The sequence below is a fragment of the Mustela lutreola genome, chromosome 10, assembly GCF_030435805.1.
Source record: "Mustela lutreola isolate mMusLut2 chromosome 10, mMusLut2.pri, whole genome shotgun sequence".
Taxonomy (NCBI): domain Eukaryota; kingdom Metazoa; phylum Chordata; class Mammalia; order Carnivora; family Mustelidae; genus Mustela; species Mustela lutreola.
The window spans coordinates 13,465,665-13,488,838 of record NC_081299.1 but is presented as its reverse complement, the minus strand read 5'-3'; the positions used below and the strand labels follow the sequence as shown (position 1 = coordinate 13,488,838).

Below are 23,174 nucleotides of genomic sequence, written 5' to 3'. Positions count from 1 at the left end.
ATACCTAGTGTTATGAAAAAAACTGCTTTGGGGGCATCTGGGTGGCTCAGCCATTAAGCATCTGCCTTCAGCTCAGGTCATCATCCTGGGGTTCTGGGCTCAAGTCTGGCCTCGGGCTCCCTGCTCAGTAGGAAGCCTGCTTCTCCCTCTCCCACTCCCCCTGCTTGTGTTCCCTCTCTTGCTATGTCTCTCTCTGTCAAATAACAAATGAAATCTTAAAAAAAAAATTATAAAACTTATTTATACAAACATTGCGTTGGGGGCACCTGGGTGGTACAGTCAGTGGAGCGTACCACTCCACTCGAGTCAGTGGACTCTTGATTTTAGTTCAGGTTGTGATCTCAGGGTTCTGAGATCGAACCCCACGTCAGGATCCATGCTCAGCACAGTCAGTTTGAGAGTCTCTCTCTCTTTCTTCTTCCACCCCTCTCCCCTGTGCATGCACGTATGTGCATTCTAGAACTCTCTATCTTACAAATAAGGAAATGTTAAAAAAATGATTTTTTGGCAGGAAAGGGAATATGACTTGAGTGGTAAAGTTGTTTATGTGAGATGAAGAGAACAAAATGCTTTAGTTAATATGTGGCCTCTTGCACCTTCTCAGACTATATACGGTCAAGATGTCCGGCCAAAGTTAGCAGCTCCTTGCTGAGATCTAAATTTATTTAGGGAAGTTTCAAAGTTCATGGACTTGGCCCTTTCCTGCCTAACCTTGTCCAAATCATGGGGGAAGAAATACTTTCCGTAGAGAATAGGAGTTCTTAAGATTCCTGTAATGATGTTGCCCTCTTAGCATTTAAAAAAATAATTCCAGACTTTGTGTGGACGTGCAGCTTGGCCTCCCATAATCACTGACTTTATGGAGAGCAAGTTATCAAACCTCCGTCTTCATTCCATTTCCAAACATGGGACTTTAAATTCTTCCCTGAAATTTCATTGCTGTCATGGAAGAAAGTGAAGGGTGGTTAATGTAATTTAACTACCTGCTATTGATATTGTTTCTCTGGAATCGTGTACAAAGTTCTTTTTTTTTTTGGAGAGAAAGAGAGAGCATGTGTGTATGGAACTGGGGCAGAGGCAGCAAAGGGAGGGGTAGCAAGAGAATGTTAAGCCAGCCTTATGCACAGCCCAGAGCCCTGAGATCATGACCTGAGTTGAAACCAAGAGTTGGACGCTTAACTGCTTAACTGCTTAACTGCACCCCGCATACAAAGTTATGTACCCAAGGTGTCTAACTAGTGCTGCAAGACATACACAGTGTCCTTTAAGGGAGGTTAATGAAATGAACCCCACCCAGTCTTTGAAAGAAAACAAATGTAAGTTGCATCATAAAAATTTTCTTCATCAGAGTGATAAAAAACTGGGTCTGAGCTAGTAAGACTGCTAGGCTTTCTCTCCTTACAGAAGAAATTGAACCCTATTTATTGAAGATGATTTATGAACATGTAGCAGAAAGAGGACCTTCCGCCAAAAGGCCATGTGCTTGGTTGGCATGGTCTCTCTGTTCTTTTCTTTCAAATTTGTTTAATAGAGCAGTCTACTAAGATGATTTGTGTCTTCTGAAGCCAAATGAGAAAGCAGGCTTTGTCTGGCTTTCCGTTGGCATTTTGCTCTATTGGCCATTGGTGATTAGCTCAAACTCTAGCCCTGGTTGGAGATAGAATTGAAAGGTTGGGGATCCAGCCCTCTAATTATGTGGTTGGTGCCTCTGGCAACCAGCCCCCATCCTGAAGCTGTTTAGGGGCCTCATTATCATAAACACAGGTAATATTGAAAGGGGCTTATTACGAAGAGCAAAACATGTTCTTACCCTGTCAGGAAATGACAAGATTTTAGGAGCTCTGTGCCAGGAGTGGGACAAAGACCAAATATGTATTTCTTCTTGTATCACAATATTAATATTGTATCACAGTGTCACAGGGAGTTAGTGTTTAACGGGCATAGGTTTCAGTTGGGAAAAATAAAGTGCTGGAGATGGATGGTAGTGATGTTTGCATAGTGTATATGTACTTAATGCCACTTTAACTGTATAGTTAAAAATGATTTAAGTGGTAAATTTTATGTTACTTTATTTTATCATGACATAAGTAAAATAAACATACCTGGCACATAGTACTAGTGCCTACTAGAGATTAGCTGCTGTCTTTATTAGTTTGTTACTATTACTGTTATTCATGTTATATTTATTAACATATTTAATGTCTTAATGTTTATTACTATTGAGTATAGGAGTATAATGATTTAATATTACATAGTGGTATATGTTCACTTATTCATTCACTGAGTATTCATTGAGCACCTACTGTATACCAAGTAGTGTTGTAGGCATTGTCGAAATCCAGATGACTGGGATTAGTTTGGGATCATGAGGAAAGGGGGTGATAAGGTATGGATAAAGGGCCTGCAGTAGAGATCTCGAGAGATTATTTGAATGGGGTAAAGGACATGGATAGGAAGGTATTGAGATATTGACTGCCTTTTCAACCCAAATGAGACCAGAAGGGTGCTGTTGTCTCATAGAAAGGGGATGTCAGCAAGAACAATTGGATTGGTGGTAGAAGGAGCCATATTGAGTTCGCAGGGAGCTCACTCTCCTAGGTTTGAGTCAGCTCTCGGGTTCTTTTCACTCATGGATAGCTTATTTACTGCACGTTTGCTCAGAATGATCCTCTGGGTTCTTGAGCTACATGAGATGCATTGTGTCATTTTCTTGTTCTGAAAAACAAGTTGGAGATCCAGCTTGTTCGGCCAGCCTGGAAGCCAGTGTGTGGTACAGCTTGAGTGCAAAACTTTCTTTTCATGAAGGAGTAAGCTAGAGGCAATGAGCTGTGGCGTTACCGTGGGATTGTCTTGTTTTCTGTTGGAATGGAGAATTTTATAGCCCTTTTAGTTCAGTGAGAAAAGCAGTTTGTATGTTCTTGTATACGAGAATTACATATGAGTTTTGTATAAGAATTGTGCATTTTATCAATGTTTTTAGTTAAAATAGTTATGACTACTACTATTAAAAAAATCATTTTAAGTAAGATGGCATTTTGAGGTGCCAGTGGGTTGAAGACATCTAGAAGGTAGTTGAAAATGTGAATCTGAAATTTAGTTCTTAAAAAATTAAGATGGAGGGGCTCTTGGGTGATTCATTTGGTTAAGCGTCTGCCTTTGGCTCAGATAATGGTCTTGGGGTCCTGGGATGGAGCCCTGCATTGGGCTTCCTGCTCAGCGGGGAGTCTGCTTCTCCTCCCTCTGTCTCTGCCTCCCACTCATGCTTATTGTCTCTTTCAAATAAATTAAAAAATGCCCCCCAAAATTAACATTGACAATGGAGTTTTGGGAATTAAGCACTAAGAGGCAGTTGTTGAAGTAATGAGAACAGTTAGAGGGTTGGAAGATGGGACTTGAATGAGGAGGGTGGAGGAAGAAAACCCTGGTATGCCAGCACGAAGCAGGGGTGGGGACAGAGCACCCAAAGGGCTGGAGGAAGCGCTTTAAGCCAGGCCTTTGTGGGTTTGCTATGGCTCAGTTTTACTTAGAAAGTCAGTTCCTCTTAGGGCTACTGAGAGTTGGAGTGGATGGGGAAAACCAGGTTCTGAGGAATGGTTGATCATTTCTTTTCTTCTTTTTTTTTTAAAAAAAAAAGATTTTATTTATTTATTTGACAGACAGAGATCACGAGTAGGCAGAGAGGCAGGCAGAGAGAGAGGAGGAAGCAGGCTCCTTGCTGAGCAGAGAGCCTGATGCCGGACTGGATCCCAGGATGCTGAGATCATGACCTGAGCCGAAGGCAGAGGCATTAACCCACTGAGCCACCCAGGTGCCCCTGTTTGCTCATTTCTTAGGGCTCTGAGGCCTGAAACTACTTGACACAAAACAAAAAATCCTCTTAAAAAATATATCAACATTATAACATCATATCCTTCCACCAAATTCATGATGTACATTTTTCTGTTTTCTTTCTAGTCCCTATCTGTATAGGTGCAGTTTCGCATTAAAGTCAGAATATCGATACATCTATTTTTTCCGCTTTTTAAAATTTTACTGCTTCAAATATTGTTTTCCTTGGTCTTTATAGTTGCCACTATTATGGCTGCATTTTTCTTGATTTGAATACTTAGATTTTTTTCTGAAAAAATTTTTTTATTATTATTACAGGAGTGTTTCAGGTAATATTTCTTATATAGCTCAGGCATGTTAATTTTTTTGAATTATTTCCTTGAGTTAGGAGTTGAGAAAATCTTTAAGGCTGTGTGGAGTATAATGATTAAGAGTGCAGATTTTTGAGATTATCCTGGCTTGGACACTTGGGAATCATGTGTTTTAGGTCATGTTCTTAAACCACCCTGAGCTCTATTTCCCCCATCAGTAAAATGGAGCACGTACCCACCTGACACTGAGCATTTCGTGGGACGGTGTGTGTGCAGAGCTTAGTCTGTGATAGCTACCCAGTACATTTGAACTACTTTTTTTTTTTTTTTTTAAGATTTTATGTATTTGAGAGAGAGGGAGAATGTGCATGAGCCAGGTTAAGGGGGGCAAGAGAAGCAGACTTCCCACTGAGCAGAGAGCCTGATGTGGGCCTCGATCCTCAGACTCTGGGATTATGACCTGAGCCAGAGGCAGATGCTCAACCAGCTGAGCCACCCAGGAGCTCCATGAACTCTTGATATCTGGGACATTTTGAATAATTATTTCCAAGGAGTGGGGTCCTCTGGGATGTTTTATAAGAATATAATTTAATTTGACAGACTTAGAAATTTATCCTGTATCCCGAGGTAACTATGATTTGTGTCTTCTGAAGCCAAGTGAGAAAGCGGGCCTTTGGTTTTCCATTGGCATCGTGCTCAGTTTGTGTGTATGTTTGAGAAGATAAGTTGCAGCTTAGATAACTGAGCTGCAAGTCAAGCTCATTTGAAAGACACGGTACAACTGGAGGCAAAGACAACCCTGACTAATTTGGGGTGCCTTGACATCTTAAGAGGCAGACTTTCTCTGCTGATACTGCTGTGGAATATAAGCGGCTGGACCTGTGAGTTTCAGGACCTTTTCACTTCCAGTGTTACTTGTATATAACTGGTTGTGAAAGAAAAACTGTCAGCCCGTTTGGATAGTCATCCAGATTCTGCTGTCTCAGTGCATCGCCCCTTTTTAGGACCCCATGTCTGAACTAACTATAGTTGTGAACGGGGTTAGATGAGTAATTTTCCCTTTATAGTTTTCTTCTTTGTTGAGTGAATGACCTTTCTCCAAACCAGGTCTAAATCTGAATTTCTGCATGCTCTTTCAAATACTCTTCCAGGGGGCGCCTGGGTGGCTCAGTGGGTTAAAGCCTCTGCCTTTGGCTCAGGTCATGATCCCAGGGTTTTAGGATGGAGCCCTGCGTCAGGCTCTCTGCTCAGCGGGGAGCCTGTTTCCTCCTCTATTTCTCTGCCTGCCTCTCTGCCTATTTGTGATCTCTGTCTGTCAAATAAATAAATAAAATCTTTAAAAAAAAATACTCTTCCAGGGGCGCCTGGGTGGCTCAGTGGGTTAAAGCCTCTGCCTTTGGCTCGGGTCATGATTGCAGGGCCCTGGGATCGAGCCCTGCATCAGGCTCTCTACTCAGCGGGGAGCCTGTTTCCTCTTCTCTCTGCCTGCCTCTCTGCCTACTTGTGATCTCTGTCAAATAAATAAATAAAATCTTAAAAAAAATAAAATAAAATACTCTTCCAGCATTAAAGAGTAACATTTAGGGCTCATGGGTAACCTTTGGCCTCATTCTCTTTTTCCTAATGGTTTCTTGTATGTCTTCCTTGGCAGAACACACTGTTGCAGCAGCTGGGAGTAGCTCCTTTCTCTGAGGGCCCTTGGCCCTTGTACATTCACCCTCAAAGCCTCTCTGTGCTTTCACGCCTTTTGCTCATCTGGCAACATAAAGCCGGCGCTCAAGGTGATCCTGATGTCCCTGAATGCCTTAAAGTTTGGGACAGGTAAGAGAATTCCAGGAGAAGCCCTGCAGAGGTGGTTATGTGCTTTTTTTACAATCTGTTTGACTTCTTTGTAGTTAGCCCGGGGCTCTGAGACAGGTATGTGATGATAGTGGTACAGTAGTGAGGGCGGAGGAGTATGTTTCTGATGGTGTTGGGGGAAGATACGCTGTTTAAGAAGCAGAAATACCTACACTGTGGTCTGGAAACAAAATCATCCCTTAGCACATGGGGGATATGGATGCAGTTATGAGACAGAACCTGAATCCTGAATGTAACCAATTTTATTTTGTCCTGATTTTTTGAAAGACGAAACAGGGAAGCGAATTCTATCTTTGGTTATTTTGCTCTCAACATGAAAACCACTCAGAGTGACTTGTCTTTTTTGGACAACTTTTAAAGAATTTTTTTACTTGGGGGAAGCTCACATTAATCATCTAAATCCTCTTTAGATGGACCTATATTTGCCATTTTTGTTTACATGGTTAAGAGTCTTCAAAGCAGTTTGTTTTCCTAAAAGGCTTTGCTTTTCTCTTCCCCATGCTATGATCAAATAGCTCTAATGCTGGATTTGAGAAATCATAAACCTCCTTGAATGCCAAAGACCCACTGTATTTTTCTTGATGGAATCTTGCAAAAAGGCCAGGGAGTGGGGGAGGGGGAGGGGAAGAGGGGGGTGAGGGAAACCCGTATTAAAACACAAATCTCTTTCCTAATAGCCAAAGGCAGTGGAAACAGTTGGCTATATTCATTCCTTTTTTGCATAAAAGCTTTTGACAAATTCTCTGAAGAGTGTAATTTATTTTTTATTGCTTTTTAGTACATTGAGTTATTTTTAAGTGCTATCATGCAGTGATTTTAACCTGTAGTGTAAACTCTCAAATTAAGAATTAAGCTGTTAAGTCAAATTACAGAGAAAAGTTAATTGAACAGTTTCTAGTTTATAAAACTGTCCAGGTTTATTAATTAAAAAATGAAACACCTTTTGGGGGAGCTTACGGTTCTTTTTGTGGTTATAAGGGGCAGAAGGGGTTTTTTATGCTATTGCCACAGTCGAGAAGGGAAAATTATTCTGTGGCCGAATTTACCTTTTTTTTTTTAAATTAAAAAAAATTTTTAAAAATTTATTTTCAGCATAACAGTATTCATTGTTTTTGCACCAGACCCAGTGCTCCATGGAATTCGTGCCCTCTCCAATACCCACCACCTGGTTCCCCCAACCTCCCACCACCCGCCCCTTCAAAACCCTCAGATTGTTTTTCAGAGTCCATAGTCTCTCATGGTTCACAAATTTACCTTTTTTGTAGCCAAGATTGAGTTTTTAATCTTCTCTTACATGTAGATTTTTGTCTTCCTTGATTTGTTGTATTAGTGCCTGGGTTTAAAAAGGGGTAACTCTTCCAGCCCTTGACATTGTAACTCTTGGGGGATGTTCTGAACTTCCTCCACCAGACACGTTCTCCTTTTCTCTGCGGTAGGTTTTTGTCGACAATGAAGCAGAACGCCCTGCAAGGGGTGGTGCCCAACGAGACGGAAGACTTGAATGTAGAGCACCTGCAGCTGCTGCTCCTCATTTTCCACAACTTCACTGAGAAAGGCCGGCGGGCCATCCTGACCCTTTTCGTGCAGATCATCCAGGAGCTGAGCGCCAACATGGATGCTCAGGCGCGCTCCGTTCCCCTCATCCTGGCTCGTCTCCTTCTGATCTTCGATTATCTGCTTCATCAGTACTCCAAAGCCCCTGTGTATCTGTTTGAGCAGGTATAGACAAACACATTGTTTTTGTGTTTTTCTTCTTGAGTTGCCATGGTCCCAAGCAAAATGACCTGCTGACTTTAGGTTTTAGGCATTTGTTGTGGTAGGTTCATGATTAACCTTAGGAAGACCTCTGGACTTGTGTATGTGCACTCACACTTTGTATCTAGCTAGGAGCAGTAAATGTAGGTTATTCGATTTGATGGTTTTGTGAAAACTGGATTATAGGTTCTGTTCACAGGTGTCCTTTGAATTAACCCACTTTACCTGGTGTCCAGCTCAGTGCTCTGAGCATCTGCCCTTCTTGAATATTTGTTAGCAGTTGAAGGATGGTTGAGCAGTAAGTTTTATGGATTAGTGAACTCTTCTGTTGTAGGGATCCAACATGAGGATGGGATGGCCAGTTAAGGACTTTTCAGCATTTCCTAAAATGTTTGCTTGAGCCCTGTTCCCATCATACTTTGGCAAAAAGATGCTCCCCAAAGAAGTCACAGAAAAAGCAAAACATTATGTTGGTTTGTGAGTTTCCCCCGCTTTGATATATTGATCAGTTAACACACCTGCAGTGAGATGCGGAATGTGGCTATGTATCTTTTTTTAATTTGAGTATTTGTGTTTTAAAAGGTGCAGCATAACTTGCTGAGTCCTCCTTTTGGGTGGGCAAATGGATCCCAGGACAGCAACAGCCGCCGGGCAACAACCCCTCTCTATCATGGGTTCAAAGAAGTAGAAGAAAACTGGTCTAAGCATTTTTCATCAGGTCAGAAAGAAGATTGTCCATAAGATGCTGACTCATTGGTTTTCATTAAGGGGATTGAATTTGGTGCTTACAGACTATTTAAGATTTAGTCTGTTCCCTACAGGTGGCAAATACCAAGGGATTCAAAACATTTTTAGAAATAGACTGTCACATATCCCACATTGCTTTAAAAACAAAAGGCAAAACAACATTGAGGCGTAAGAATTAGGAATTCGTGTGTCTACTCATAGAGTACAGTACTTGGATTCCTGCCACTCTGAATGATTGCATTTAATTTTCCATAGGAATATGGTTTGCCCATAGGCTAAATATCTTTTCGGGTCATGGTGGGATACTGTTCAGAAAATAATGGGAGCCGTGACCTTCTCTCTGGTGTCTCTCAGGAGCGGTTGTCCATTCTTTTCATGAAGTGCCTTTTGTGTTTATTTTTTGTGTGTGTTTGCTCATCCATAGGCTTGCTGCTGTTAAATGTATTTTGTGGAAACTCTTATCAAACCTATGTATGAATTTACTATCACTGGGATCTATTACTTAGTCCCTTTGGTATTGGGGAGACAGCATTTAAGTTTAATGCAGTTAGTTAAAGACCCAGTTTTAAGGGCGCCTGGGTGGCTCAGTGGGTTAAGCCACTGCCTTCGGCTCAGGTCATGATCTCAGGGTCCTGGGATCGAGTCCCGCATCGGGCTCTCTGCTCAGTGGGGAGCCTGCTTCCTCCTCTCTCTCTCTGCCTGCCTCTCTGCCTACTTGTGATCTCCCTCTGTCAAATAAATAAATAAAATCTTAAAAAAAAAAAAAAAAAAAAGACCCAGTTTTAATGATTAACTTGGTGATTATAAGAGCACTTCGTTTATCTTCTAGAGGAGTGGTTCTTTTTTTTTTTTTTTTTTTTTAAGATTTTATTTATTTATTTGACAGAGAGATCACAAGTAGGCAGAGGCAGGCAGAGAGAGAGAGAGAGAGAGGAGGAAGCAGGCTCCCCGCTGAGCAGAGAGCCCGACGTGGGACTCGATCCCAGGACCTTGAGATCATGACCTAAGCCGAAGGCAGTGGCTTAACCCACTGAGCCACCCAGGCGCCCCAAGAGGAGTGGTTCTTAACTAGGGATGATTGGGCCCCTCCCACAGTGCAGACCCTTGGCAATGTCTGGAGACCTTTTTGGTTGTCACAGTGGGAGGGTGCTAAACATCCTGTCATGCATAGGACTGTAGCAGTTACGTGGCCTTGGGTGTCAGTAGTGCCAAGGCTGTTTGTGTCTTCAAGTGTCCAAAGTGTTTTCTTAGTTTTTACATTTTAGACTTGTTAAGAAGAGTTGAGAATGAAACCATTCTTTTAATGAGCCCATTGTTTTTCAGATGCTGTCCCACAACCCAGATTCTACTGTGTCCTGTCCCCAGAAGCCTCGGAGGATGATTTGAACCGACTCGATTCTGTGGTACCAGGAATTTTAAAACCCCATTTTACATGTGGGTCAGATGGTTTCCACCAAAATCAGTCTGTCTGGGGAAAAAGGGAATGACTTGGTTTTTGTAATAAGGGAATTTGGCCTGTATTAGGATTTGAACTTATTCTAGAAGGAATATGTTATTTGCCGGGCTCCACTTTCGCTGTAGGGGCACCTTCTTCCTGTCTCTAGCATCTTCACGTGTAGATATATTTTTTAAGATTTTATTTATTTTTCAGAGAGAGGAAGGGTGAGAGGCAACACAAGCGGGGGAGTGGGGAGGGAGAGCCAGGCTTCCTGCTGGTGTGGGGCTCGATCCCAGGATCCCAGGAGCGTGACCTGAGCTGAAGGTAGACAGTTAATGACTGAGCCTCCCAGGCACCTTCTAGATATTTTTAATGACAAAAATAGTTGCCTCATTCTAATGCCTGCCTTTCTTTGCTCAAAATGGCCCATAAACCGAGAGTGGTCCCTGAGTGGGAATCTTGCTGCAATGAGAAATTCGTACCTATAATTTGAATGAGGTATTTTGCCAGTCATGAGGTTAAATGATAGGATATGGATGGGTAGTAGACAATATATTTCAGAAAGTAAGAAAAAATATTTTTTTCCCCTCAATATTAGGCATGTGATGTTCTTTTCTCTAAGCTTGTCAAGTATGATGAGCTTTATACCGCCCTGACATCCCTGCTTGCAGCTGGATCCCAGCTGGATACCGTCAGGAGAAAGGAAAACAAGAACGTAACGGCCCTGGTAAGACCACTGAAGCCCAGGCTGATTATTATTACTATTATTTTTTAAGATTTTATTTATTTATTTATTTGACAGAGAGATAGCAAGAGAGGGAGTATAAGCAGGGGGAGTGGGAGAGGGAGAAGCAGGCTCCTCGCTGACCAGGGAGCCTGATGTGGGGCTCCATCCCAGGACCTGGGGTCGTGATCTGAGCTGAAGGCAGACACTAAATGACTGAGCCACCCAGACGTCCTACCCAGGCTGATTTTTAAAGAGTTCAGAATGTAATAATTGGGTAGTGGTTCTACCAGAAATATCTTTTTGGGATCTCATCAGTTACTGAACTACCTGTTTCCAGAACTGACAGATGCTTAAGGTTTTTTTTTTTTTTGTTTTTAAGATTTTATTTATTTGCGAGAAAGAGTGAGAGAGAGATTGGGAGTGAGCACGAGTGGGGAGGGAGCAGAATGGGCAGAATGAGAAATAGGCTCCCCTCTGAGCAGGGAGCCAGATTTGAGGCTTGATCCCAGGACCTGGGGATTGTGCCCTGAGCTGACTGCTTAGCCAACTGAGCCACACAAGGCGCCCTGATAGTTCAGTATTTTTATGCGTTTGGGTAGTTATATTCACTTTGGAGATAATTTAACCATTTTTGCCTTTCTTTTTGTTACATTGAGGGACCTATATGACTTTGAGAGATAATGGCAACCTAAATATCAGACCTTCAGTGAATGGTGGTTGATATGTGACAGTGAAAGTCTTCCACTGGTGTTTTTTCCTGTGATTCCATGAATATGTCTCTACCTCTAGAAGCCATAAGAGCAGTTCAGGCCATAAAAAGGGACATCTGATGATGGGGGTTGCTGGCCAGGATGATCTGCTGTCTTTTGGTTACTTGGTAAATTCTTGGGGAGCCAGAGTTGTCTTAGAACAGTGACTTTGGCCTGTGAGAAGTGCACAGGAGGAGCAAGTTACTTATGTGTGTGTGTTACTATTTTCTGCCCCCCCGCTTTTAAAGATTTTATTTGACAGAGGGAGATCACAAGTAGGCAGAGAGGCAGGCACAGAGAGAGGATTTGAGATTATTAGGATTTTGAACTTATTAGGATTTGAACTTATTCTAGAAGGAAAATGTTATTTGCTGGGCTCCACTTTTGCTGTAGGGGCACCTTCTTCCTGTCTCTGTTAGCATCTTCATATATATTTTTTTAAGATTATATTTACTTATATGTCAGAGAGAGAGAGAGAGGGAGAGGCAACACAAGCCGGGGAGTGGGGAGGGAGAAGCAGGCTTCCTGATGAGCAGGGAGCCCGATGTGGGGCTTGATCCCAGAATCCCAGGATCATGACCTGAGCTGAAGGCAGATGGTTAACGACTGTCTCTGCTGAGCAGAGAGCCTGATGCGGGGCTTAATCCCAGCACCCTGAGACCGTGACTGGAGGTGAAGGCACAGGCTTAATCCACTGAACCACCCAGGCGCCCTGTTTTCTGCTTTGTTATTAGATATATTCTCTGTCAAAGACGAGCGGACCAGACTTGTGAGTCAGATCTGAGCTGAAGATCAGGACTGCACACAGTCTGCTCTAAGCAGTGTATTTGGAACGGTTCTTGCTGTCTGCAGGCTCATGACATGATACCAAGTGCCACTGCTGTGACCGGTCTCTTTGCTTCTTCCAGGAGGCCTGTGCCCTTCAGTGTTACTTCTTGATACTGTGGAGGATCCTGGGGATTTTGCCACCATCAAAGACCTACATGAATCAGCTGGCCATGAATTCACCTGAGATGAGTGAATGTGACATCTTACACACCCTGCGCTGGTCTTCCCGCCTCCGTATCAGCTCCTATGTCAACTGGATAAAGGTACGACGGTGTCACATACGGCTTTCTGCTAAGGGGTGACCAAAGCCACCATGTTCTGTGCTTGTGGGAACTTGTCAGTTTTTAAGGGTAATGAAAGCTTTAGACTCTCTCTGTTTTAATCTCCTGAGCACTTTTTCTTGCTGTCCAAACAGGATCACCTTATCAAACAGGGAATGAAAGCAGAACATGCTGGTTCTCTCCTAGAACTTGCATCCACCAAATGCAGCTCAGTGAAATATGACGTTGAAATTGTAGAGGAATACTTCGCTCGACAGGTATGTTCGTTTTGGGTCCATAATGCCAGGATTTAGCTTCTGCCGTAGCCCTTTGCCACAGCTAATTAATATTTTGGGTACTTTTGAAGATCTCATCATTCTGTAGCATCGACTGTACCACCATTTTGCAACTCCATGAAATTCCAAGTCTGCAGTCCATCTACACCCTTGATGCTGCCATTTCCAAGGTCCAGGTCTCCCTGGATGAACATTTTTCCAAGATGGCTGCCGAGACAGATCCTCATAAGTCATCTGAGATCACCAAGAACCTCCTTCCAGCCACGCTACAGCTCATTGACACCTATGCATCGTTCACTAGGTGCGGTGGGCTGCCTGACCACAGATGTCGGAAATGGGGAGTTTAGATTCTTGGGGGGTTTATTTTCTTTAGAAGCCTGAAAATTCTTCAATTTGAACTTAGTGGTTCTATGTACTGTGCAGATCCTTAATGACTCAGAATCTTAACGTTTCCTTTTTGTCAGCCTAAGGTTTTTTTCCTTCTCAGTAAAATGTTTTTTTCTCTAATATAAAGAGAGGGATGCCTGATGAGAGAATTTTCAAATAGTTCAGAAAGAGTCAAGAAGTTGTTTGATTTCTGTGAACCTTTAAATATTTTCTAGCATTTTACTTGTAGGATACAAGGAAAGATAATGAAATTTTCCCAAACATGTCATTTTTGTCATGCACTAAGATGAAGCTCTAAATGCTCTTTCAGTTTCATATAGGTAGAGAAACAAATTTTGTAGTGAGTCAGGGAGTGTTTTAAAATCCAGTCTTCTAAAATAACACGTTGCAAATTTCATGCCCTGTAGAACTAGCTCTGCGTGATGTTTAATCTACTTTCACTGTATGCAGGTAGAGAGTTTATTCACAAAATAAGATTTCTGGCTTTTCTTACATAGGATGAACTGGTAAAACTGGGTCTGACTTGCCACATGACATTAGCGCACCGTAGTCAAGATGTGGCTACCCCACGTAGCTGTTCTTACTGGGTCCCTTTACACTCATTTACTTCCTCTGGTCCCAAGAGAGTTTCACCGTTCAGCTCCTGCTCTGTGGAGCCTTTTTTTTTTTTTTTTTTTAAAAGATTTTATTTATTTGACAGAGAGAGAGAGCCCAAGTAGGCAGAGAGGGAGGCAGAGAGAGAGGGTGAAGCAGGCTCCCTGCTGTCCAGAGATCCAATTCAGGGCTTGATCCCAGGACCCTGAGATCATGACCCTGAACCGAAGGCAGAGGCTTAACGCACTGAATCCAGGCACTCCTGCTCTGTGGAGCTTTTATGCTAAAAGGGACTTAGATCCTTGTGAAGCTTAATTAATGCCTAAGTTTGAATGTCTTGCAATAAGTAGATTGAGGCCTGTTGTTGGAGGCATAGTTCTTGACGATATACAAGCAGTAGGTATGAAGAGCAAATGGGAGTGCTTGCTGTGTGTCAAGTACTTCTCTAGGTGCCGACAGGGGCAGGGAGGTGGGGTATGGCAGTAGCAAAGCTGAGCAAGTCCCTGCCCTCTGAGAGCTTCTAGGCTCCAATCTGGACCATTAGGCCAACTCTTTTGTGCACTAAGCTGTGAATAAATATTCCTGGCAAGTGAGTTTGGGAAGTCTTGAGTAAGTAATGGTTGAACTGCTTTTGAAAAAGTATAGTACAATTGACCTCGAACACCATGGGGTTGGAGGCACCAGTTCCCCTGTGCAGTTGGAAATGTGCATAGAACTTTTATTTCCCCCAAAACATACTATTGATAGCCTGCTATTGACCGGATGGGGAAGTGAAAGGACTTTAGAACTGGAGTTAAGGGTGGTAGTTACCCTCTAAATTTATAGCTGTTTGTGTCTTCCTGAATTGCAGTAATTGTCTTACTGATAACAAAGAGTCTGTTGGCACCTATTTTTTATATCTATGTATTATATCATGTATTCCTAGAATTACGCCAGTGCAAAGAAAATGCTATTAGGAACATCATAAAGAAGACAGAATATGTTCATAGTATTATATATATACTTTATTTATTTGATGTAGATCACAAGTAGGCAGAGAGAGAGAGAGAGAGGAGGAAGCAGGTTCCCTGCTGAGCAGGGAGCCCGATGTGGGGCTCGATCCCAGGACCCTGGGATCATGACCCAAGCCGAAGGCAGAAGCTTTAACCCACTGAGTCACCCAGGTGCCCCCACAGTATTATATTTTATTTACTGACAAAAATATGCATGTAAGTGGATCTGCGCAGTTAAAATTCCTGTTATTCAAAGGTGAACCGTACTTCTCAGATCCTTCAATATATACACAGCCCATCTTTCAGGGCCAGGGGGAGGTGGGTAGATAGTGTTCAATGTTTGCCAAGCTCATTTGTCCTGGAATTATGTTTTGGGAACATTTCAGAGGATGGGATGTTCTTTGGAAGACAGCTGCCCCTTGGAATTTTTACAAGATCACAAAGGGGCAGGGACTGTAAGCTACATTTAATAGAGGTGCAGGTGTTTCAGTTTGTCTAGGGCAGTTTCTTCTAACTGTGATGGGAGTAGATTCTTCAGCTTTCATGTATCCCCTGTTTGTTTTCTCAGAGCCTATTTGCTACAGAACTTTAATGAAGAAGGATCCACTGAAAAACCTTCCCAGGAGAAACTGCATGGCTTTGCTGCTGTTTTGGCTATTGGCTCTAGTAGGTGCAAGGCGAACACTCTGGGTAAGTGAATGTGCTTTTTTTTTTTTTTTTTTTTTATAAAAGATTTTATTTATTTTATTTGACAGATAGAGATCACAAGTAGGCAGAGAGAGAGGGAGGAGGAAGCAGGCTCCCTGCTGAGCAGAGAGCCCGACATGGGGCTCGATCCCAGGACCCTGGGATCATGACCTGAGCCGAAGGCAGAGGCTTTAACCCACTGAGCCCCTGAATGTGCTTTTGAAATGTCTTTACCACTAGTAGGACTAGTCCTACCACTTCTCTAACTGTCTATTGACGTTTACCATTTACTGGAACCTTTCTGTTTGTTGAAAGTTGACATAGATTTATCTCTGTCACTCTTCTTGGGAGCTTTATGAAATGTTAGTTTTCCCTTTTTACTCCATAGGAGACAAAGTCTTAGAGAAGTTAATTTGCCCAAGATCCTACATCTTGCAGGATGTGGCGGCTGGGATCCAACCCAAAGCCATTTGGTTCTAAAGCATTAGCCCGTGTTCTCCGTTTCATTTGTGGAGATGAGGAAGACTGGCGAGCTGCTGCTTTGTGTTGGGCAAACCTCTTCCCTGTGTTAGGAATGATCTGGTGGAAATGGAGGATGGGGAAGCAAAAGGGCCTGAGGAAGACTGGAGTTAAGAGCAGTCATTATAGTCTCGATTTATAACAGTTTGTATTTTCCTGAATTGAAAGCGTTAAAATGCCCTTTCAGTGTTCAGGTAGTCACACTTTCAGAAATTAAATTCTCCTACTTCATGGAATGCTGGCATTTTTTGTTTTTGTTTTTGTTTTAGATTTTATTTAGTTATTTGGCAGAGGGCACAAGCAGGGAGAGCAACAGAGGGAGAGGGTGAAGCAGGCTCCCCACTGAACAGGGAGCCTGACATGGGGCTCAATCCCAGGACCCAGGGATCATTATCTGAGCTGAAGGTAGATGCTTAACTGACTGAACAACCCAGGTGCCCCTACAATGCTGTTCTTTTTTTTTTTAAAGATTTTATTTATTTATTTATTTGACAGACAAAGATCACAAGTAGGCAGAGAGGCAGGCAGAGAGAGAGAGAGAGAGGAAGAAGTAGGCTCCCTGCTGAGCAGAGAGCCTGACATGGGGCTCGATCCCAGGACCCTGGGATCATGACCTGAGCCGAAGGCAGAGGCTTTAACCCACTGAGCCACTCAGGCGCCCCTAGAATGCTGTTCTTGATGTGCATTAAGAATCCATGCCCTCTGCCTGGGTGGCTCAGTGGGTTAAGCCACTGCCTTCGGCTCAGGTTGATCCCGGGGTCCTGGGATCGAGCCCCGCATGGGGCTCCCTGCTCAGCGGGGAGCCTGCTTCCTCCTCTCTCTCTGCTGCCTGCCTCCCTTGCCTACTTGTGATCTCTGTCAAATAAATAAATAAAATCTTAAAAAAAAAACCAAAAAGAATCCTTGCCCTCAGGGGTACCTGGTGGCAAAGTCAGTTAAGTGTCTTGACTCTTGATTTTGGCTCTGGGTTGTGGGATCAGCCAGTGTCAGGCTCCGTGCTCAGTGGAGAGTCTGCTTGAGATTCTCTCCCTCTCCTTTGCCCCTCACCTTTCTCTAAAATGTATAAATAAACCTTTAAAAAAAAAAAAAAAGAATCCTTGCCCTCAGATTTGTCTTGAGAGGAGATCAAAGTGTTTCCTATGGGTGGAGGGTGTGGGAGATGCTGAGTAGCGGTCTTAGCTTGACTTGTAGTCACAGGCTCCCACTTTGCATTCTGTTTTCAGTTGTTGCCTTTACTTGCAAGATTAGAAAGTGAACATGATAGGAAATGAAAACCTTATAATTGACATTGTTAGCTATTAAGCAATTAGCTAGTTCTTGGATGTGTAGTACTGCTATTGAAAGATCCATCTAAGTGATCTTAGTAAGAATGCTGACAGCTTGGGCAATGGTGTATCTTTCTGTGTTTGGGCTTGGCTTTAAAATAGCATGTGTCATTCTTCTCCCTTGTGATGACTCGTCATCCTTCTTGTCGCCTCCAGGTCCTACGCTGGTTCAGAATTTACCATCCTGGGTGCAGGCTGTGTGTGAATCCTGGAACAACATCAACACCAACGAGTTTCCCAACATTGGATCCTGGGTGAGTGTCTGCTCTCACAGTAGAGATGCGGAGCGCTAGCCATTCTGTGCTCTGTTCTTATTCCTTAGGCTGAAATTACCTGCCAAGAGGCCTTGGTATGCTGCAGTGTATTTTCTATGGCTGAATCGATAATCAAAGGCTTGATTTACCCAAATGGTACTTAAGTGGTTGTTTTGTTAAGAAATCTGTGTTAGTGCGTTGTAAGACAGCTGTTTTATTACTTGGGGTCTCCATTTCCTTCTCTTCTTAATACTGGGATGTGAAGATTAATTGTATTAAATCTAAGGTACCTGGTACAGTCTTTGGCTCCTGAATTCTCAGTAAATGTGAGCTGTTTTCATTTTCTTTTTAGGAAAAATGTCAGGAACCTTCTCCTTTTGTCAGAGTTTTCTAGGGTAGCTTTCAGGTTCTGGAGGCTGTTAGAAGACTGTGGAGTCTCCTGTCAGTTTACTTGACCTTTGTGTCTGCTCTGCCCAAGTTACCTCTATTAATAGATTATTCCCATGCTATAGTTCTTTGGGAGAGTCAAGTATTATAATCTTGTTATCCCTGCTTTATAATCATGAGCTCTATTTACATCACCCGGAGCTGTAGCAGAAGGATAATGAAGATATTTTAATGGAGGCTCTGATGCTTTGCAAAATATGCATCCTTTTTAATTATTAGAGATAGTAGTTTTAGTGTTAAGTAGAATATATTATAATTATTTGAAAACTGGTATTGGGTATCTTAACTTTGTACTAACGTTTTCACTTATTAGCTTTTTTTTTTTTTTAAAGAGGTGGAGGGAGGGGAGGGGCAAAGGGAGAGAGAAAGAAGCTTAAGCAGATTCCCCCGCTGAGTTTGGAGCCTGATGCGGTTCCATTCCATGACCCTAATAAGATCTAATGAGCTGAGCTGAAACCAAGAGTTGATGCTCAGCTGACAGAGACCCCACGCGCCCGAGAGAGAGAATCTTAAGCAGGTTCCATGCCCAGTGTAGAGCCCGACATGGGGCTGGATCTCATGACCCTGAGATCATGACCTGAGCTGTTGGACACTCAACCGACTGAGCGACCCAGGTGCCCCTTAACTTTTTAAATTTTGCGTTACCTTTGTACTAGTTAAAATTTGTTTAACTGCTTCCTTTGCTTCATCCCCCTTTCCTTCCCAGGATGAGTAATAGTGTATACTGAGTAGAGCCATTGTCTAGAAACCTCAATGGGGTATTAGTTTATGCCAGTTGGTTCTTTTCCCCCCATGTGAGAATTTCATCCTGGGTAGATAGATGGTCTGTCCATTCATGTCTGTTTTGCTTCCTTTCAGCGCAATGCCTTTGCTAATGACACCATCCCTTCAGAGAGTTACATCAGTGCTGTGCAAGCTGCTCACTTGGGGACTCTTTGTGGCCAAAGTCTGCCCCTGGCTGCTTCCCTGAAGCACACTCTCCTCTCACTGGTCAGGCTGACCGGAGATCTTATTGTGTGAGTAGCGACTATGGAGCCCTGCATGCTCTCTGGTCCAGTGTTCCTTCGTAGCTAAATGAAGATGGAGTGTGTCATCAGTAATCATGCTTCCCTGCGTGCTTCTGTAGCAAAGAGAGTCTGGTTTCTGAGTGGAGTGTGAGCATTGACCTAGAATGTGATGTAGCAGAATACCTCCTTCCCTCTGGCAGGAAAGACCATGCAGGCTTTAAATCATACCGTAATTTTGAGGTGCTTTGGGTTGGAGTTTTAAGGTGGCAGTGATGTATGTCAAATCCTGCATCTCCAGAATCCTCGTGGGAGTGAGCTTCTCCTCCTATGGGGCCTGGGGCAAGCCAGTGGAGGTACTGCTTTGGCTGCCTGTACATAGGGCCTGGGTGAAAGCCTTGATCACATTGCCTTAACCGTGATCCAGGTTCCAGGCAGTCCTGTGAAAGTTGTCTGGGAGGGGTTGATTTTCTTTTCTGAATACTGGAAAATGCATCTTATATTGTTTAACATTTTATTAAATGTGGTTTATGTGTGAAAATGGTTTTGTTTCTGATATAATCACGAAAAATGAAATTATGAAGTTGTATGATTATACCTATATAAAAAAATAACTATCGGGGAAAAAAGACGGGAATAAAAGTCCTCCTGTCTCAGTAAATGATTGAGTTGCCCTATCCGTGCCTTTGCACCTTTGTGGGGGGAGTATATTCACTAACATGGTTCTGTTTTCTTTGCTGAAGTTGGTCCGATGAGATGAATCCGCCACAGGTAATTCGGACCCTTCTTCCCCTTCTTTTGGAGTCAAGCACTGAGAGTGTCGCTGAGATCAGTAGCAACTCCCTGGAGCGCATCCTGGGCCCCGCAGAGTCTGAGGAGTTCTTGGCTCGAGTGTATGAGAAGCTGATCACTGGCTGTTACAACATCCTGGCCAATCATGCAGATCCCAATAGGTGAGCCTGATGGAGACAGTCAGGCTCCCATGACCTCCTGCTGCTCGCAGCGGAATGTCCCAGCACTGGCTTCTCTGTGTCTTTAATTAATGGCTTATTGTGCTTTTTAACAGAAAGTTCTGTACTTGTGTGCATTTTATGTTCTTGTGACCACGCACGAAAGGTTATTTGGAATCCGCTTTTATGATTAATTATTAGGAATCAATGCTGAGAAAGCAGAAGCCTTAAAGTTCAGATTTGGAAACTTTAAGTAATTGAGCAGATGATTATCAAGCGCTGTACTTGATGTAATGAAGTGTACAGAGGAGCCTCATAAAATTTCTTTTTCTTTCTTACTTCATAGAATTTCTAATACTTTTGGAACTGTACCTCTGAGATGGGTGGTGCGGAATTAGGCAGGTGGTCTCTCACCACCGTTTGACTTTGGTGGTTTAGGCCATAGCGATGTGGGTAGGTCCCCAAGAGCAGTGGAGGAAGTTGCAGCTTCGTCCCACTGAGAACTGGACTAATGTACACCCCTCCCTTCCTTCCTCTTTTCTCTCTCTACTTCTTTTTCTTTCTTTCTTTTTTTTTTCTATAATTTGAAACAGTAGCAATGATTCTTTGAACTCTAAGCTGTTGACTACATTCTTTAAGATTTTAGGAACTTTTTTGTTTTGTTATAGTTTAATGTGTTAGATATACTGAGCTCCTGTGTAGCCAGGCTTAATGCTAAGCTTTGAAATTTTTTTTAAAGAGATTTTCTTTACTTATTTGACAGAGAGGAGGGAGAACACAAGCAGGGGGAGCAGCATGTAGAGAGTGAGGGAGAAGGAGGCTCCCCGCTGAGCAGGGAAACTGGTGTGGGGGTCGATCCCAGGACCCTGGGATCATGACCTGAGCCGAAGGCAGACGTTTAACTGACTGAGCCACCCAGACATCCCTTACACTAAGCTTTTTTTTTTTTTTTTTTTAAAAAAAAAAAAAAAAAAAAAAGGGACTATTGCTCTTGAAGTTCAGTCATAAAGTTTGGATTTTTTAAAAAATCAGTATTAGGAAGACACTGAAACAGACCTTATTTCTGGTAGTTAATTTTTCTTTTTAATGCTCAGTGGACTAGATGAATCCATCTTGGAGGAATGTCTCCAGTATTTGGAAAAGCAACTGGAAAGCAGCCAGGCTCGTAAAGCTATGGAGGAATTTTTCTCTGAGAGGTGAGCTGTATTTTGTTTTACTCGGTGAACATTTTTTGAATGTCTTAGGTATTTTTTTCCTCAGGGAACACTTGAAGCCTGCTTTAGGTATTTGTACTGTGGGGAGGACTTAGATTAATTGCTCATTCTTCAGGTTGAAGGGGTGACGACATGATGAGGAGTTGACTTCATGAAAAACTAGGGTCGTTGACTGACCAGTGAGCAGTTCCCCTAGGGGAGATGACATCGTGAAGAAATAGAAGCGGATGTCTTTTTTATGAGGCTTAATGTGATTCTCCCCTTTTCCCCCCTTCTGCCTCCCAGTGGAGAACTCGTGCAGATCATGATGGCGACAGCCAATGAGAACCTCTCTGCTAAATTCTGTAACCGAGTTCTGAAATTCTTCACCAAACTCTTCCAGCTGAGTGAGTGACAGCTTTTATTAATCTTCTTATGGGAACTTTGATGTCCAGCTAATACTGTGCATATCTTCTGCCCAAGTATAACTACCGAGTAACAAGTGCAGAGAATCCCTGCAAGGAAGTTGGGAAGGAAGTTGAAAACTTGCTCAAAGCCTTTCCTTCCCCCTTTCCTGGCTCCCAGTTGGCACCTTCCCTCCTGTCCCTCACCCTCCTTCACTGACCGTAGCCTCTTGGTCTGTCCCTAGCTGAGAAGAGCCCTAACCCGAGCCTTCTGCATCTCTGTGGCTCTCTGGCGCAGCTGGCTTGTGTGGAGCCAGTGCGCCTCCAGGCCTGGCTCACCCGCATGACTGCGTCGCCCCCCAAAGACTCTGACCAGCTGGATGTGATTCAGGAGAACCGGCAGCTGTTGCAGCTGTTGACTACGTACATTGTTCGGGAAAACAGGTAGAACAAATGCATTTGGGTCATAAGTCCCTAAGGGCCCCAGGTGAATGTTGGGAGCATTTGCTGCATTCTTCCCTTCAGGCATTGGTCTTTAGCGTTTTGAGCAATTCAGGAGCTCCCTGCAGTCGACGAAGGAATCTAGTAGAGCTCCTTAATTTCTCCTGTGGAAAAACTTCTGCAGTGACTGGGCCTGTTAGTTGTCAGATGGGTGACTGTTCTGTGCTCTCATAGCTGAAGTCCAAAACTGGGTGCATATATGTGGAGTGGGGAGGAAGGGGATGGGGAGTTTCATGTGTTGAATGTTTAATTTTCAACATCTCTTTCTTTTATAAATTTAGAAGTATAGTCAGATTCCTGTTGTTTACTTACTAATCTGCGGTTTCTTGTCTACCAGCCAAGTTGGGGAAGGTGTGTGTGCTGTGCTTCTAGGCACCCTGATCCCCATGGCGACAGAGATGTTGGCCAATGGTGATGGGACTGGTTTCCCTGAACTCATGGTTGTGATGGCCACCCTGGCCAGTGCAGGTCAAGGTGCTGGCCATCTTCAGCTTCACAATGCTGCTGTGGACTGGCTGAGTAGATGGTAAGATGATGAAATTGGAGGGCCCCATCTATAGGTGCAGCATTGCTCTTAGAAAAAAGGGGGATAACGAATTGCAAGTTATTTGTAGGTTGGAGTGAGTATGAAAGAACTTAAGTATCTACCTGTTTTGTTTTTTTTTTTAAAGATTTTATTTATTTGTTTGACAGAGATCATAAGTAGGCACAGAAGCAGGCAGAAGGGAGGAGGGGGAGAAGCAGGCTCCCTGGTAATGCGGGGCTCGATCCCAGGACCCTGAGATCATGACCCAAACCGAAGGTAGAGGCTTAACCCACTGAGCCACCCAGGTGTCCCGTCTCTACCTTTTCATTGGGGATTGAGGAAGTAGTTTGTAAGTGTTCATTTGAGACTCAGTCTACATTCTTAGTAGGGATTCCTCTTCATTATTCCTCAGAGAAGTCTAAGGAAAATTGTATCAAGTGTCAGTGATAAGACCAGAGTGCCCCACCACACCTAAGATCAGAGCACCCCACACCTTGGTGTTTTCTAAGAATGCCTTTGCATCCCAGTGTCACAAATTGATGCAGGATTCATGAAACTGCTTCCTTTTGTTTAGTTCCTTGGGTGATTTTTA

At 43.2% G+C, this 23,174-nt stretch overlaps 1 protein-coding gene across 7 annotated transcripts in view; it reads left to right on the top strand.

The window, feature by feature from the left end:
- The window catches only part of UBR4 (ubiquitin protein ligase E3 component n-recognin 4), a 135,456-nt gene that overhangs the window by 25,028 nt on the left and 87,254 nt on the right, over nucleotides 1–23,174 (top strand). For all 7 annotated transcript variants that reach the window (XM_059137659.1, XM_059137654.1, XM_059137657.1 and 4 more), the window contains exons 18-33: nucleotides 5,791–5,960; nucleotides 7,436–7,718; nucleotides 8,337–8,472; nucleotides 9,825–9,904; nucleotides 10,538–10,666; nucleotides 12,324–12,506; nucleotides 12,659–12,781; nucleotides 12,871–13,100; nucleotides 15,341–15,462; nucleotides 17,460–17,557; nucleotides 18,863–19,020; nucleotides 19,752–19,961; nucleotides 21,053–21,154; nucleotides 21,458–21,558; nucleotides 21,801–21,999; nucleotides 22,394–22,582. In XM_059137659.1, the coding sequence (XP_058993642.1) occupies nucleotides 5,791–5,960; nucleotides 7,436–7,718; nucleotides 8,337–8,472; nucleotides 9,825–9,904; nucleotides 10,538–10,666; nucleotides 12,324–12,506; nucleotides 12,659–12,781; nucleotides 12,871–13,100; nucleotides 15,341–15,462; nucleotides 17,460–17,557; nucleotides 18,863–19,020; nucleotides 19,752–19,961; nucleotides 21,053–21,154; nucleotides 21,458–21,558; nucleotides 21,801–21,999; nucleotides 22,394–22,582 (2,513 nt within the window). The remainder of the gene's footprint in view (nucleotides 1–5,790; nucleotides 5,961–7,435; nucleotides 7,719–8,336; nucleotides 8,473–9,824; nucleotides 9,905–10,537; nucleotides 10,667–12,323; nucleotides 12,507–12,658; nucleotides 12,782–12,870; nucleotides 13,101–15,340; nucleotides 15,463–17,459; nucleotides 17,558–18,862; nucleotides 19,021–19,751; nucleotides 19,962–21,052; nucleotides 21,155–21,457; nucleotides 21,559–21,800; nucleotides 22,000–22,393; nucleotides 22,583–23,174) is intronic.